The sequence below is a fragment of the Leptinotarsa decemlineata genome, unplaced genomic scaffold (assembly GCF_025532065.1).
Source record: "Leptinotarsa decemlineata unplaced genomic scaffold, Ldec_3_MD MMD2_tig00003335_RagTag_RagTag, whole genome shotgun sequence".
In the NCBI taxonomy this organism is placed as follows: domain Eukaryota; kingdom Metazoa; phylum Arthropoda; class Insecta; order Coleoptera; family Chrysomelidae; genus Leptinotarsa; species Leptinotarsa decemlineata.
In genome coordinates, this window is record NW_027412587.1 from 1551207 (window position 1) to 1566017 (window position 14811).

Consider the following 14811-nt stretch of genomic DNA (forward strand, 5'->3'; position numbering starts at 1 on the left):
ACATATAGTACATGTTAATTAAACCTGATTTGCCTTCCCACACCTACACTAGCACTTACACAAAATTCGATCATCTTCAAGAGTAAGAAGTTATTTAATTATCTTTCTATTAACTTGAGGCATATACAGAACGAAGATGTCAAGAAATAAGGTAAAATAATTTCTTGTTGTGAGGGCATATTTAAAATGTGGATGAATTCTACCAAGATACCAAAAGAATTCAGCTATTAAAAGTAGACTAGCTGAATTCTAATAATTTCAACTAAGCACAAATAACTGTAATAGTTGTGATGTTCATTTTAATGAATGCTTTTTAATATTTTTTTGTTTTATTTTTTTGAAATGCTATTGCTTTTACATGTATTCATTTAATCTTTATGTTTTATCCCACTTGTATATTTTTCTTATATTTTCTGTAATGCTTTGTTAATAAGAACACATTCTTGGGACAATAACGTATATTTTGAATTGAAAGGAATTGCATACTGTTAGATTTCACGTTTTTTATGACTTGTTTTATATGTAACCATCATATGGAAATTAATTGATAATATTATTATATATAAAGTGGTAACAATGTATGTTTATGCACGGAAATTATTACTAATATTATAAGTACGGCACTCACCTGCAGGGGGTTGGAAAAAGTTGACAGGCTGGGGTGGCAAGCTGGGTATTGTTGTTGCTCCAGGAGGAAGAGGTGAGTCTCGGCTACCAACTTGCCCTGGAAGCATAGACAAGTTGGTAGCCGTCGTAGCCCCTTGTTGATGCTGGTTCAACATCAGGGGTTGCATGGAGTGGGGGTAGTCCAGGAGCAACTGTACAACGTTCGTATGTCCTCCTTTTGCAGCTTCAATAAGCATGGTGGAATTGTCTTTTAGCTTGTGGTTAGGGTCAGCGTTATGACTCAACAACAACTCAACAACAGGTAAGTGACCTCCGGCACAGGCCAGAGACAAAGGGGTGTGATCATTATTAGTCGTTTGTCGCCTGAAATAAAAAAAAAATATTTCTTAATCACACAGACATCAAGAATTTTGTCTGTTACCAGGTATATGTGGATTCCTTGAACATTTCATTTCACAAACCAAAATCTAGTTAAGAGAACTTTTTTTGAAGTTAGGCTGGATTCACCCTTGAAACCTTCTAAAACTCCAATTATATTTTCACATATGAGTTATTAGGTGAATAAAAAAAAAATTGATTTTTTTTTTTAGAAATTTAATCACTAACAATAGCTTCATCAAATTTTGGCACACATTCCAACTACACATCTGATAAGAAAATACATAAACAGCTTTGAAGCCATCCAATTATAGTACTTGGCAGGTACAAAACATTAGATTACCTATTCCAACCTCAAATCTTGTCAAAGACTATCTTGTATACAATGGTTGTAAAATATATAATAATTTGAAGATAAGGAAAATTAAAAGTTCAGTCTGTAAAAAAGCATCGAAAACTTTACTCAGTAAGAAACCATACTACTGCATTGTTGACTTTTTTAAAGAAACATTTCAAATCAAATTCAATTGCAATATTAAAGTCATCTTGAGTTAGTGTAATTACTCTGTTCTGATGTAGCATTTGATATGATGTACCTGCATTAATTTATTATTTTTGGACTAATTTATGTTTTTCATATGTATTGTTTTAAATTATTTATTTTTATCTTCTTAATAATATGTTTTGTATCAGATGGAGTAGTAGAAAGCCAAAAACTTTCTTTCCCCAAAATTAATCACTCCTAAAAATATAACCCTTTCAATTCATGTTTTGTTATTTGTCTAATTTTTTTAAACTACTGAGATACGCTTTGTCAATAAGAATTATTGTTCTTCAGATGATAAAGAATATTTCTCTCTCTCTCTCACACATTCATAGGAGTTTGGATAAAAACAACTACACGATAAAAACATTTTAGGACTTTAAAAAAGGATTATTTTTATTGTTTCACCTCAACCTTTTAATATAATCTCAATGTGACACACATATATGTTGGTTTTTGAATATTGAGCTGTGACCAATGTATTTTAAATAAATTGAATGAATTTGTCACTATATTGATCGATACAGACATTCTTATTTTAGAATACTGTTTGGGAAGTTGTGTTTGGGTAATTAAAAATATGAAAATTCAATGATTTTTTTATTCAAAAATTTAAAAAAGACATAACCCAATGGTGTAAAGACAAGTGAAATTATTTACACTCATTCAATATTATTTATTTAGTTACATATAAAAAATCCATTGAAATTCAACACAATGTTTGATCTCTCATAACTCAGATAAAAATATTCAATAAATATAATGTAGTTTTATGGATTTCAATGAATGTAACCAACTTCTTAACCTACAAATATTTTGAGATGTACCTAATAAATTACAGTAACAAGAAGCTAAAATGTTTTTCAAATCCCTCTGATCCCAAATTTATATAATAACTAAATAACTAAATTTTTCCAAAGATTTTTTTATCATAAATTCAGTTAATATTCAAATTACCACACTAACATCTGTGGCTATATGAAAGAAAGATTTCCAAAGATTTTTCAATCATAAATTCAGCAAATATTCAAATTATCACACTAACATATGTGGCTATATAAAATAAAGATTCCCAAAGATTTTTTAATCATAAATTCAGCAAATATTCAAATTACCACACTAACATCTGTGGCTATATGACTGAACTAAAAATTAATATGAACCTACCTAACATTTGCCCCTTTTGAAATGAGGAACTGCACTGTGCACATATGACCAGCCCTGCAAGCTTTCATCAGTGGTGTCCTACCACCTTCTGACTCATGCTCTAGATCAGCGCCATATTGTAAAAGTAGATCTGCTACATCCGTATGTCCATTTTCACAAGCATAGGTTAGAGCTGTATCTCCTGTTTGGGTTTGGGCATGTACATTGGCGCCATTTTCAAGTAAAAATCTGACAAGATCTAAATGACCCTCTTGAGCTGCTTCCATGAGGGGAGTAGAAGCACCGAGTTCGATATCTGCACCTCCTTTGAGAAGTATGTCGGCTACTTCTGTGAAACCTCCGCAACAAGCTAGAGTTAAAGCCGTCTCTTGGGTCTCATCAGTTTGGGCGTTGATATTGGCTCCTGAAATTCCAGTAATGGAAGAATTGAAAATCGTTTATAGAAATCAAATACAGAAATAAAAACGGTACAAACAAATGAATATGTCCATAAAAACCTTTCATGTTTCTTACTCCACCAATTATGGAATATTTCATACAAAATGTGTGTTGTGCTTTGAATTAGTTTGGCACTTTTCTTTTTCCAAGATTTATGATCTGTCATTATAACTTCAAAATGACACTGTCAAATATGAATCTGTTCTTTGATATTACTCTGATTTAATAATATTGTGAGATAAAACAGATTTGTTAGTTTTCTCTAAAAAAAAAGCCCTTGACTTCAAAATCAGTATTCATTCATGAATTGCTGGTAATGAAATTATTCGTAATGAAAAACTTTACTGCCACAATTAAACTTTTATTTATTGAAAACATAACAATAAATAAATACATTCACTTCATTTAAACCTCATCAAAATCTTTAATTTTTTGAATTCGATTCATAAATATTTGGTTAAATTTGATGGTTTTGATGGATATACCCAAAATTTGTGTATAAATCAAATATATAACTCCATTTATTCGATCACTAACATGCACATAATAATAATAAACTGAAAATATATTTTGAAAAATATAAACCAAGTTCATGACAAACAACTTTAATTCTTGAATAAAAATAAAACAAAGTGTTGCGGAATATATCATGTGAATGAAAACATAAAAAAGAAGAATGTAATATTCTAATACATTTGTTTCAGAGATTATTTCTTGTTGGTTAATTTCTGTTCTCATAGGGAATATCTGAACATTTTAATGGAGAGTTATCGAATACAGAATCTATTTATAGTCCACAACACACAGGTAAACTCGAAAATTGGGCTGAGGTAATTAAGTATTACCAGACGATATTTTTAGATCTAAAAATAAATTCTCATGATTCATGTTTGTTTGAGAGGATTTAGATTATGTAGCTCCAGTTTAAAGAAACATTTGAATTTTTTATTCAGTATTATTTCATTCAATGAACTGGCTTTCAGCCAATTGGCAAAATCTAATAAATGTAGTGGAAGAAAAAATAGTCTTCGAAAAGTCTTAAATTAGACTTTTTGAAGAATAAAAAAAAATTCGAAGAAATAGTTCAGCTAATGAAATAGTCAAACAAATCTGTACATGCAACTTTGAAAAAAAGTAGACAAAATAAAGTAAGCAACTGTTCTTCATGATCAGAAACATTATGTCATATATACATTGGATGTTTTTTCAATTTTTGTTTCTATTTGAAAATGCTAAGCAACTGATTCAGATCATAAAACGATATTTCGGATTTCAAACATTTCAATACGGAAGAACAATTGCTTATCAAATATTTCCCAACAGAGTTCCAACAATAAAAAATCAATTTAACAATGTTTCAATTTATATACAGAATATCCATTTCATAATGACTGTCATAATAAAAATGAATTCAAAACACAGTACAAGTAAATATTCTCACTACTTCAGAATATTTACTCGTGATCAAACCGTCATTTAGATATTCAGTTTACAAATTTCAACCAACTAAAAAAATGCCATTTTATAAAAAACAGCTGAAGTTCAGATCTACACATAAATATTTTAAATATTCAATGTAAATAAATAAATGAAATAAAAATCAATAAAAAACGTTTCAATGGTTTTTACTAATGGAACTTACGTTCAATCCGCATATGTTGGGGTTTTCTCTCCCCTGAAAGTGAAAATATCAATTCATTAACGTAACCTAAAAATAAATATTTGTTGAAGTTATGCGATGACTAACAATAAATCAATCCTTCCATTTGGTGGTGACGTGGGACGTAAAATCTGCCCCTTCTTGAACTAAAATATAGAAAAGCTTGCAAAATGTTTCAAAAAATTATCGCTGTCACTCTCAGGGGTGAGAAAATCCCATATAGACCAACTCCGAGAGTACAAAATCTCTAGAAATCCCACAATTTTTTCAAACGGGCCGAGTGAAGTTTTGCTTGCTGAGAAGTGATAATAAAATATTTTGAATTAAGTTCAAGAGCCCCAAAAGAATAATTTCTTTGTCATGATTGACAAATTTCACATTGAAAACTTTTCATATCAAACTTGAAAGTTTCTGAGGTTTTAATAAAGCTTTCGAAATTCTTGGGAATTGTAAACAATTTCAATTTACAATTGTATCATTTTGAGAAATGATGAAAATCTTTTAACTTTGAATGAAAAAAATAACCATTGTCATTTTAATTTTTATAAAAAATATTTGTATATCTATTATTCAATAATTTTTATCATTTTCAAAAGACAAAATCCCAGAACATTTGAAAAAATAGTGAGGTTAAACCCCTTTACTTGGACTGAAAGAAATGGTACAGAAAGTACCTATCCCATTTTAGAGATGAGCGGGAAGGTTTATGTTGTAACTACAAAGTTTTCAAATTATCGAGTATTTTTCACTTGAATGGAAATATTTGCAAGATTTAATAATAATTTTTGAACATTTGAATACTTTGAAATTACTATCAGTTAATCAAATCAACACCTTCGCTGTGATGCATTGACAAAAAGATTAGATTTTTAATGCAAGATTTTCTTTAAAATATGAAAAAAATCCAGTGTTTATTGCAATTATTTTTTATGTTAAATCATGAACAGAGAGGAGCAAACTATTGAATTTAAAAATTATTCAATTAAAAGTACATATTGGTTCAGACAGTGCAAAGTATATAAAATACAGTTTTCCTCAAATACGTAAATGGAAAATATTATACAGAGTATATCAATGATGTGTGGGTGGACGATAGTTGCTTCCTTATTCAAGATAGGAAAAAATTTCACTAATAGAAGTTGTAGAGGTTGATGAAAGCTATATTCAAGAAACACGCAACATGTGTTTCGCTATACAATAGCTTCTTCAGGCGTATCTATACCAAATATCAAAATACCAATTTGTTAATTGTGATAAACTTAGCAATGAAAGTTAATGCATTTGAAGATCAATTTGTTATATTATACTTCTTGTGACTTCTTGTGTGAAAATGTGACCCGACCGTGATTTGGCTGTCATTCTGCTTGATGGTTCGTATTGCTTAATTGGTTAATGCACCTGTCTAGAGAATAAGAGAGCCGATTTCGAATACCGGTCGGGTCACAATTAATTTTTCTTTCATTTATGTCTGCATACCGCATAACTCGGACAGCACACTGGGTTTACATTTTTGGGAATTGCTTTTTTAAAATATTTTATCGATATAGTTGTCTGACATATTCAAAAGAGAATCAATAATTGGCTCCATATTAAAAATAACTTCAAACATCAATTTATCAACTAATAAATAATTATTTTCATCTTCGCAGCGAAAGTATCAATGAATAAAAATGAAAGCACCCAAAAGTATAGTTAGTGGAACAAATTATTAAAATTGGAATATTATTAGTCAGTATCAAATAGAGTATGTCATTTTTTTAGAAAATGGATTGATCTTATAAATGAACTATGGACAACCTAAGTTAAAAAACTATTTGCACAGTAAGTTATATATCAATTTTTTTGTCTCTCTTGTCTCTGCAGCTTCACTGCAATAAACTCGAAAGTTATGTTAAAAAACAAAGTTGTTTTATATACTTTTTCCAACAAACATTCAGATGAAAAAATATCAATTGGTTTCAAAAATAACAATACAATTCATCTATATCTATGTGATCGAAAAAAGGATCACAATTTTTAAATAATTTAATTAATATTGATTTTCTTGTGCTTGTTAAGGTGTTGATATCAAAGGTTTATTAATTTGTATTATTGCTCAATTTCAAGTCAAATATAATATTGAATATTAATGGAGTTTTTTCCCAACACCTCGACACGTGTTTCGATCACCAAGTGATCATCTTCAAAGAGGAAGATTAAACAGTTTAATCTTCCTCTTTGAAGATGATCACTTGGTGATCAAAACACGTGTCGAGGTGTTAAAAATAACTGTTTGGTGTTGGGAAAAAACTCCAGTAATATTCGTTACTACACCAAAGGTACCAAACAGTGCATCATAAGTAAATATAATATTTATACTTTTTGATTTGAAACATACTCAAAACAACATTTGTGTTTAGAATGCATATATAAGAGCATCCATATACAAATCAAATTCTGACACACTGTATTAACTGACACATTGAAGTAACATTCTAAATGAAAAACAATTGATTTCCATATAGTTGCAAAAGTATTGGTCAAAACTGGACAATGATGAGTTAATAATTACAACTTCCTCCACCGTTTCAACAACCTTCAAAATGATAATGAACATCGACTTCATGAACTAAGGTTATGTAGGTTAAAATAAGAAAGGTTTTTCGATTTTCTTTGGACTAACAATCTATGATAGACAATGCTTGATGCGACAAGTGCATCAACCAATGCTCCAAATAGTCTATTCAATTACACAGAATCTTGCATTGGTGGGGGAAAAAAATTATGATTTATTCGATCACATTAGGAATAAATAGAGTTGTGTTCAGTTGGTGGATACTTTTACAGCTATTCAGGAAAAATAAGTTGAAAAAACCCTTTTCTCACTAATAAGAAATCCCAAAAATCACGTACCCTGTCCCAATAAGAGATGAACCATTTCTTCATGTCCCTCCCTAGCAGCTTCCATGAGTGGTGTGTATCCCTCATCATTAACTTCTTCGATGTTGGCTCCACGCTCAATCAGTAGCATTGCTAAATCTACATGACCACCACACGCTGCAAGGGTGAGAGGCGACTCGAAGCTATCAGTTGGCATGTTGACTTGTGCTCCAGAATCTAGGAGAAGCCTTGCCACCTTTAAGATAATCATTTAAAAGAATTAATTTAAATCAATGTTCTGAAAAGTATTGTTTAGTAGGAATTTTGTTGAGAGCACACAAATATAAGTCATAGATTCCAAACAAAATATACACCTATATATACCCTGATGATTACGCAGGGTCAGCTTGCTTGATTTTCAAAAAAAAAAAAAATTGGATAAATAAATGAAAGACCTATCAAACAAAGTATCACAAGACTCCAGTTTCTATTAAAAAGAAGTTGAAAGATGGTTTATTGGTGACAAGTTTACCTAGGATCTTCATATTTATTTCTATTCAAAATTCAAGAGTTTTTCTAGTTTGCAGAAAAAAAAATTTGTATTTTGAAAAAGTATTTCGAATTAGAAGTATCTTCCTCCTAGTTTCATAATTCTAAATCAACATTTTTTTTCAATTAGTATGAAATAATACATAGTTTTCGACTGCACTAATAATGCCTCATAGTAATTTTTGCATAAAAAAGTTCACTCGAGTGGAAAATACATATGGAAAACTAATAAAATGCCCAAATTCAATAGATAAAAATTCACCAGCCTTATGTAAGTCTAGAATAAAAGGTTGATCTTACTTTACTATCTCATGCACCATAGAGGAACCTTCATATATAGAGGCCACTTTTCCGAAAATGAAAATTTTTCTCAATCCTGTCCCTCTTATTTCATATGGTGTTTAACGATGATAATAATAATATTGATGTTTTTTATCCCAGAAGTAATGTTTATAATAGGAAATACATATTGTAATTAATAAACAACAATGTACTTGAGTTATTATATAATCCCTATTTTGTGATTTTCTATCATGCAGTAAAAAAACTGAATTTTCGTAGAATAATTATTGAACCTTATAAATAAATACATGGTTTTTCCAGTTCCATAAATATTTTTTTAATTTACGTTTAAAAGTATTTGAACTTCTCAAAGTTTCAAGATTGTTTAATAATTAATAAAGTTTTGTAATTAATATTGCCATTGTGATAAATAGATCTTTTAAAAATATCTGTTTTAACCTAAATGAGAGACGTATGTTTAACAGTGAATTTTAAATTAGAGAATTTGAGATTTTTTTTTTCAAATGAAAAAAAAAGAGATATTTTCTATTTACTATTCCCTTAGGTTTATAAAAATATGAGGTGGTTTCATGGTACTCTGGTCATGATTAGTATCTAAATTTATAAAAGCTGTCAAGTTCATTGTCCCAAGTTGTGTTTTCACTTTTCCAAGATTTTCAGGTGTACCACTTTCAACTGATGGCATTAGACTGAAACTCATTTTTTTCTTCAGTACTTGACATTTTATACATTTATTAGAGTTGTCAAATGAGCCCCTAAAAATTCAGCATGGACTAGCGGCTTATAACGAAGTATCTATTATGTGTGATAATGGATATCATATTGAATTGCCAATTTCTTTTACAGTTTTCCAGATATCATCTATACCTATAGAGTTTTATATTTTCCATGTTCGGTTTAGTGGCTCCAACATTCATAAAAAAATCATTGAAGTGATTATAAATCTTATGTTGTTGTTTTTCCTTTCATTGACTATCTTGTAACTATCCTATAATACATAATTTTCATTACTTATTATTATTATTATATAATTATTACTTATTATTACTTATTATTATATTATAATTTGACTTCCTCGAGTTTTTCTTTATATTGAATATTTTTAATCTTCTATGATTATATTTTTTGTATGTGTGATTACATTTGACTTTTGAGTTGAACCATGCCTTTATCGTTGTTCTTAATTTTTCTTCTTCAATGTGAAAACAGTAATAATTGAATGCCTTATATAAAGTTTTTGCATTGAATACCCCAGACCATTTTTTATCAAGTACCAAATTTATGAAAATTGTAGATTCTGAATAGTTTCATTTGAATACGGGAAGGTTTGCTATTACAATACAAAAAATAAAAAATTACCTCAACATGACCATCCATGGAAGCTTCCATCAAGGCGGTATGCATTTCATCGGTCTTGTGTTCTTGGTCAGCTCCAGCTTCGAGCAGAAATCTCACCATATCCAGATGACCTTTGTAGCAGGCCAGCGTGAGGGCAGATTCTTTGAACTCATTTGAATGGGTGTTGATCCCTGCTCCGTGATTAAGAAGAATCTTGGCAAGTCCAACGTGGCCTGCGCTAGCAGCTTCCATAAGAGGGGTGTGGCCATTCTCGTTGTGGTCTTCAACATTGGCGCCGTTCTCAAGAAGGAATTTAACTACTTCGGTGTGTCCGCCGGCACAACCATACATAAGGGGGGTGTTTCCTGTAAAAAGTTTTAAAGGAACTACATACTAAGTTAGTTGAATTTTGTACGTTTTTCTGCTTAAAAGTTATATATCTAACAAGAGTCAGTTTTTTGAATGGTTAAAGATAGAATTTTATGATAGAGGAGATATGCACATGCAAGACAAATGTTGAAGGACTGTTAGAGAAATAGGAAATTCAAACTGTTTTTCAAAATGACTGTTTGAAACACACTTAAACTATCTACTGTGGCATTCAAGATTAAAAAACTTCAATACAAGAAAAATATCTATCTGTCCCAATCTTAATGTTCAACAGGGACGGTATAATTAAATGTGAGAAGTATATAAAATTGTAGAGAGAAAAGGGAAATAAAAAAATGTAAAGTCTATATCCCTGTATCTAATTATAGCTGAATGAATGAAAGTATGTATCAGAAATATTTATAAAAACGAGTACATGTGTTCTTATCTCATTTTGGCAATTGGAAAGGTATTCTGAATATTTCTATATAAAAAATTAGCCAATGCATTTTCATATTAAAAAAAACATCTATCTTATTAGTCAGTGGGCTATGCTTGAAGACTGGCAGTAAACAAATCTAAAGAAATGAACTTTAAACGTTCAAGCCAGTCTCGAGTATACCTACACAGTAGGTTGAACGGGCCGACGCCTATCAGAAAACAACTACTCCCCTGGCTTATACCACGAAGGGCGTTGGATTATGTCCGACAGGTGTCAGTGCAGGAATCTTCACAGAAAACTTCCTGCATATGCAATTGGCAATACAACTGAAAGAGTCGACCTTCAATTTTGGAACAGGCACACTTGCAAACCGTTTTCAGGCTCATTACCCACTCATCAGTGCAAGATAGTGGCCATCATCAACCTAAAGTCAATGATATTCCATAATTGAAAAAATCGGAATTTTTTCAGAGTATTTCATTCCTCTTCCTAAGTTGGAGTGAACAACAAAATGTCACTCCATCTAGTAGACGAGGTACTAACCAACTGCATATCCGAAATTTGTCCGATTTCTCTGAATAAGGAAGAAAAAACTTTCTTATTAGTCAGTGGGCTATGCTTGAAGACTGGCAGTGAACAAATCTAAAGAAATGAACTTTAAACGTTCAAGCCAACAGCTATTTCTTAATGCCACTAAAATTAGTCTTACGATATTTAAGACCATTAACACCAATCAATTTCCAGCTCACAATACATTATGTACTCAAAATCAACATTTTTCGTCAAATACTCAAATGCTAGGATATATATTGACGACAGATAAAAGATGACATACATATGTGGTGTTCGCCGAAAAAAAGTACATAGTGTGTCCAAAAATGAGTTTTACCTTAATGATTTGACACTTGAACGCATGCTCTTTCACGCAAACTTCGTGAAACTTGCGAAAAAATACACCCTTATTCGGTAATTGTATGTTCAAAACCATTTGCTGAAAAAAGGTACATTCATAACAGATTCTTCAAGTTCTACGATGCTGATGCGAGAACTATTCAGTTATGTTTCAATAAAATTCTCCTCAACTCAGCATACTCCGTTTCACAATTTTCTGATGTGATATTTGAACCGGAACTTGCAGAAGATACATCTTCATTACATACCACATCGTATATCCCCCATTAACCCATACCATTCTAAATCGTCACTCGCGTTTATTTCAATAAAATAGAATTTATGAAAATTAATGATTCACGATGAAATTCTCACGCAAACTACGAAACTGAAAGAAAAAATTTGCGGTAACCCAGAAACGAAGAGGCTACTTTAACCAGCTGCATTGTAGCTCAATCACAGACTCGATAACTGAAGCTATCACCACACTCTTAAATATCGCAGATTGCAGGAATGACTTCACAGATACCCAGACCAATGATATCAAGACCTAACACCTCACTGAAGATGTGAACATGCAAAAATTTTAATGTGTTTTTCTCGAAAACTTGTTCTTGATACACTATGTTCCCTTTTTCCGGCGAACACCACATATAGAAAATCTTACCAAAATCTAAGTCTTTCTGTCCTATTTGAAACGGATTTTTATTTTGACTTAAGTAATAATTTTTTCCTCATTTGCTGGCACAAACACTTTTTGTGGTCCTTTTTAAGAGTAAACAAAACAAACTAGTTTTCAATGCAATAACTGTTGTGTTTATGAGAGCATTGGTGATGAAACATAGATTATATTCAGGGCACAATCTCAAAAACTGTCTTTTAGATTCATTAGATGTCTTTTAGATTCGTTAGAAGTACACTCTTCAGTTATTGAATTATCATAATAATTGATAAGGCATTTTATTACAAAATAAGATTCATAATGCCTCCAAAGATGGAAAAAAAAATGTAATTGCTGTAATTCTAAAGCAATGTTGTTACACAATAGAAGATACTTTCTAATACTACCATTGAATATAGTTTCACGATAGTAAAGTTTAATGACCCTTTCATATCTTTTGTCCGTCCTTTTTCAGAAAATGCTAATTTTTTTTCATCATTATTATTCAAATCATCTAAAAGAACAATTCGTTCAGGCCAGTCTCAACTCCCTACACTGTAGGTTAATGGACTGACACCTATCAGAAAACAACTACTCCCCTGGCTGATACCACAGAGGGGCGTTGGATTATGTCCGACAGATGTCCGTGCAGGATTCTTCACTGAAGTTATTCCTGCATATGCTGTTGGCGATACAACTGCTGCAATAGATTTTCAATTATTGGAACGCACTTGCAGACCGGTTTTAGCTTCGACTTTATGTAGATGACAGACACTACCTTGCACTGACGAGTGGCCAAACAGCCCGAAACCGGTCTGCAAGTGTGTCCCATTAATTGAAAATCTATGGCGGCAGTTGTATCGCCAAACAGCAAATGCAGGAATAACTTCAGTGAAGAATCCTGCAATGACACCTGTCAGATATAATCCAACACCCTTCGTGGTATTAGACAGGGGAGTAGTTGTTTTCTGATAGGTGTCAGTCTATTAACCTACAGTGTAGGTTAATAGACAATTGTTCTTTTAGATGATTTGATTTATAGCCAGTCTTCAAGTATGCTCATTGACTATATGTGAGAAATCATTATTGTTGACAAGAAATAATAATAAGATTCATTTGTCATAAAGAATTATACAGCACATAAGAATTTGTAAATGTCAAGGAAGGTAAATAATGAAGTACTATCCAAAAAAGTCTTCCCAAAACTTATACTTTTGAAAAGCTACACAAAAATTCTCCATTTGGTTTTACTTGACCATTTGTTTAAAATAAAAATGATTTCATCTTCAAAACAAGAATTTTAGTAGTACAAATTGACAGGGAATATATATTGAACTAGATGAGAGTGGTTAAAATGTCTTATCATAAAAATATACAAATGTTTCAGTCGTTATACAAAAAAATTAAGTTTCAGAAAAATTATTAATGAAGCAATGATGCACAAAATGAAACAGAATGTACTTTTATTAATACATACAGTGCATTTTTTTAATACACCCCTTATTTTTTGAATAGGTCAACTCAAAAAATTTTAATTTGGGATAATGAAATTAAGGCATGAATACTTTTTTTTGAAGTGAAATTGACAGATGAAACTTTCATGACAGATGAAACTTTCAAGATGGCGACTGGGCGTTATCCAGGTCAAAAAATTAAATGGAAAGTGGGGTCTTGTGACACATCATTTTGAAGCTCCTGACGAATACTTCACAACCCTAGAATATGAAGTCAATATTTTCACCTTCTACAAAATGGGGGATATTCAATAATTTCCTGAAGACGAACACAATTAATATCAATATTTCTAGAAATATTCCTTTTTATCTGCCATATAGCAATTCCAACAACCCGATAAGGTTTGTTAAGTTATTTTTTGTTTATGAAAACGATAAACAGTCTACTTATTCCGTCGCGAATGTTTGTGAGGTGACCCCTTCTAGTGTGTGGAGACTTTTGAAGAGGACTAGGTATCATCCATACAAAATTAAAATGGTACACCAATTAGCTGAAAATGACCCTGCAAGGCATCCATTACAAGGCATCCTACCTATCTCCACAATATTTTTTTTAGTGAAGAACGTACATTTTTTTTAAACGGTCGTTATTGGAGTGACACCAACCTTCACGTTTTCCGGAAAACACATACCCAATATCAAGAAAATATTAACTTTTGTGCAGGAATATTGGGAAACCATATTGTAGGATCTCTATTAATTGATCAAAATTCAACAGGGGAACTGTATTTGAATATGCTGGAAACTACTGTTGATCCTCTCATCACCGAAATCGTCGAAGCGAATCCTAATGAATTCGATATGGATATTATATTCCAACAAGATGGAGCACCACCACATTACTCCAGACAAGTGAGAAACTATTAGGATACTACTTTTCCCGGTCGTTGGATTGACCGTCGAGGTTCTACAGAATAGCCAGCCCGCTCGCCAGATTTGACACCTTTGGACTTTTTTTTAATGGAGTTATTTGAAGCAAAAGGTGTACGAAACTGAACCTGCTTCAATATTGGATATACGGCAGAGAATAATAAATATTTGTATAGATATTGATGTTACTGTGTTCGAAAA

At 31.3% G+C, this 14811-nt stretch overlaps 1 protein-coding gene across 13 annotated transcripts in view; it reads right to left on the minus strand.

Moving 5' to 3' along the window:
- The window catches only part of mask (multiple ankyrin repeats single KH domain), a 117120-nt gene that overhangs the window by 35276 nt on the left and 67033 nt on the right, over nt 1-14811 (minus strand). For 9 of the 13 annotated variants that reach the window (XM_074177934.1, XM_074177928.1, XM_074177932.1 and 6 more), the window contains 5 exons: nt 9885-10249; nt 7707-7929; nt 4797-4829; nt 2717-3119; nt 629-990 (listed from right to left, as the gene is read on the minus strand). In XM_074177934.1, coding sequence (XP_074034035.1) covers nt 629-990; nt 2717-3119; nt 4797-4829; nt 7707-7929; nt 9885-10249 — 1386 coding nt within the window. Of the gene's footprint in view, nt 1-628; nt 991-2716; nt 3120-3213; nt 3283-4796; nt 4830-7706; nt 7930-9884; nt 10250-14811 lie in introns of those variants that run through there. The other 4 variants (XM_074177927.1, XM_074177930.1, XM_074177929.1 and 1 more) reach the window with 4 other exon arrangements.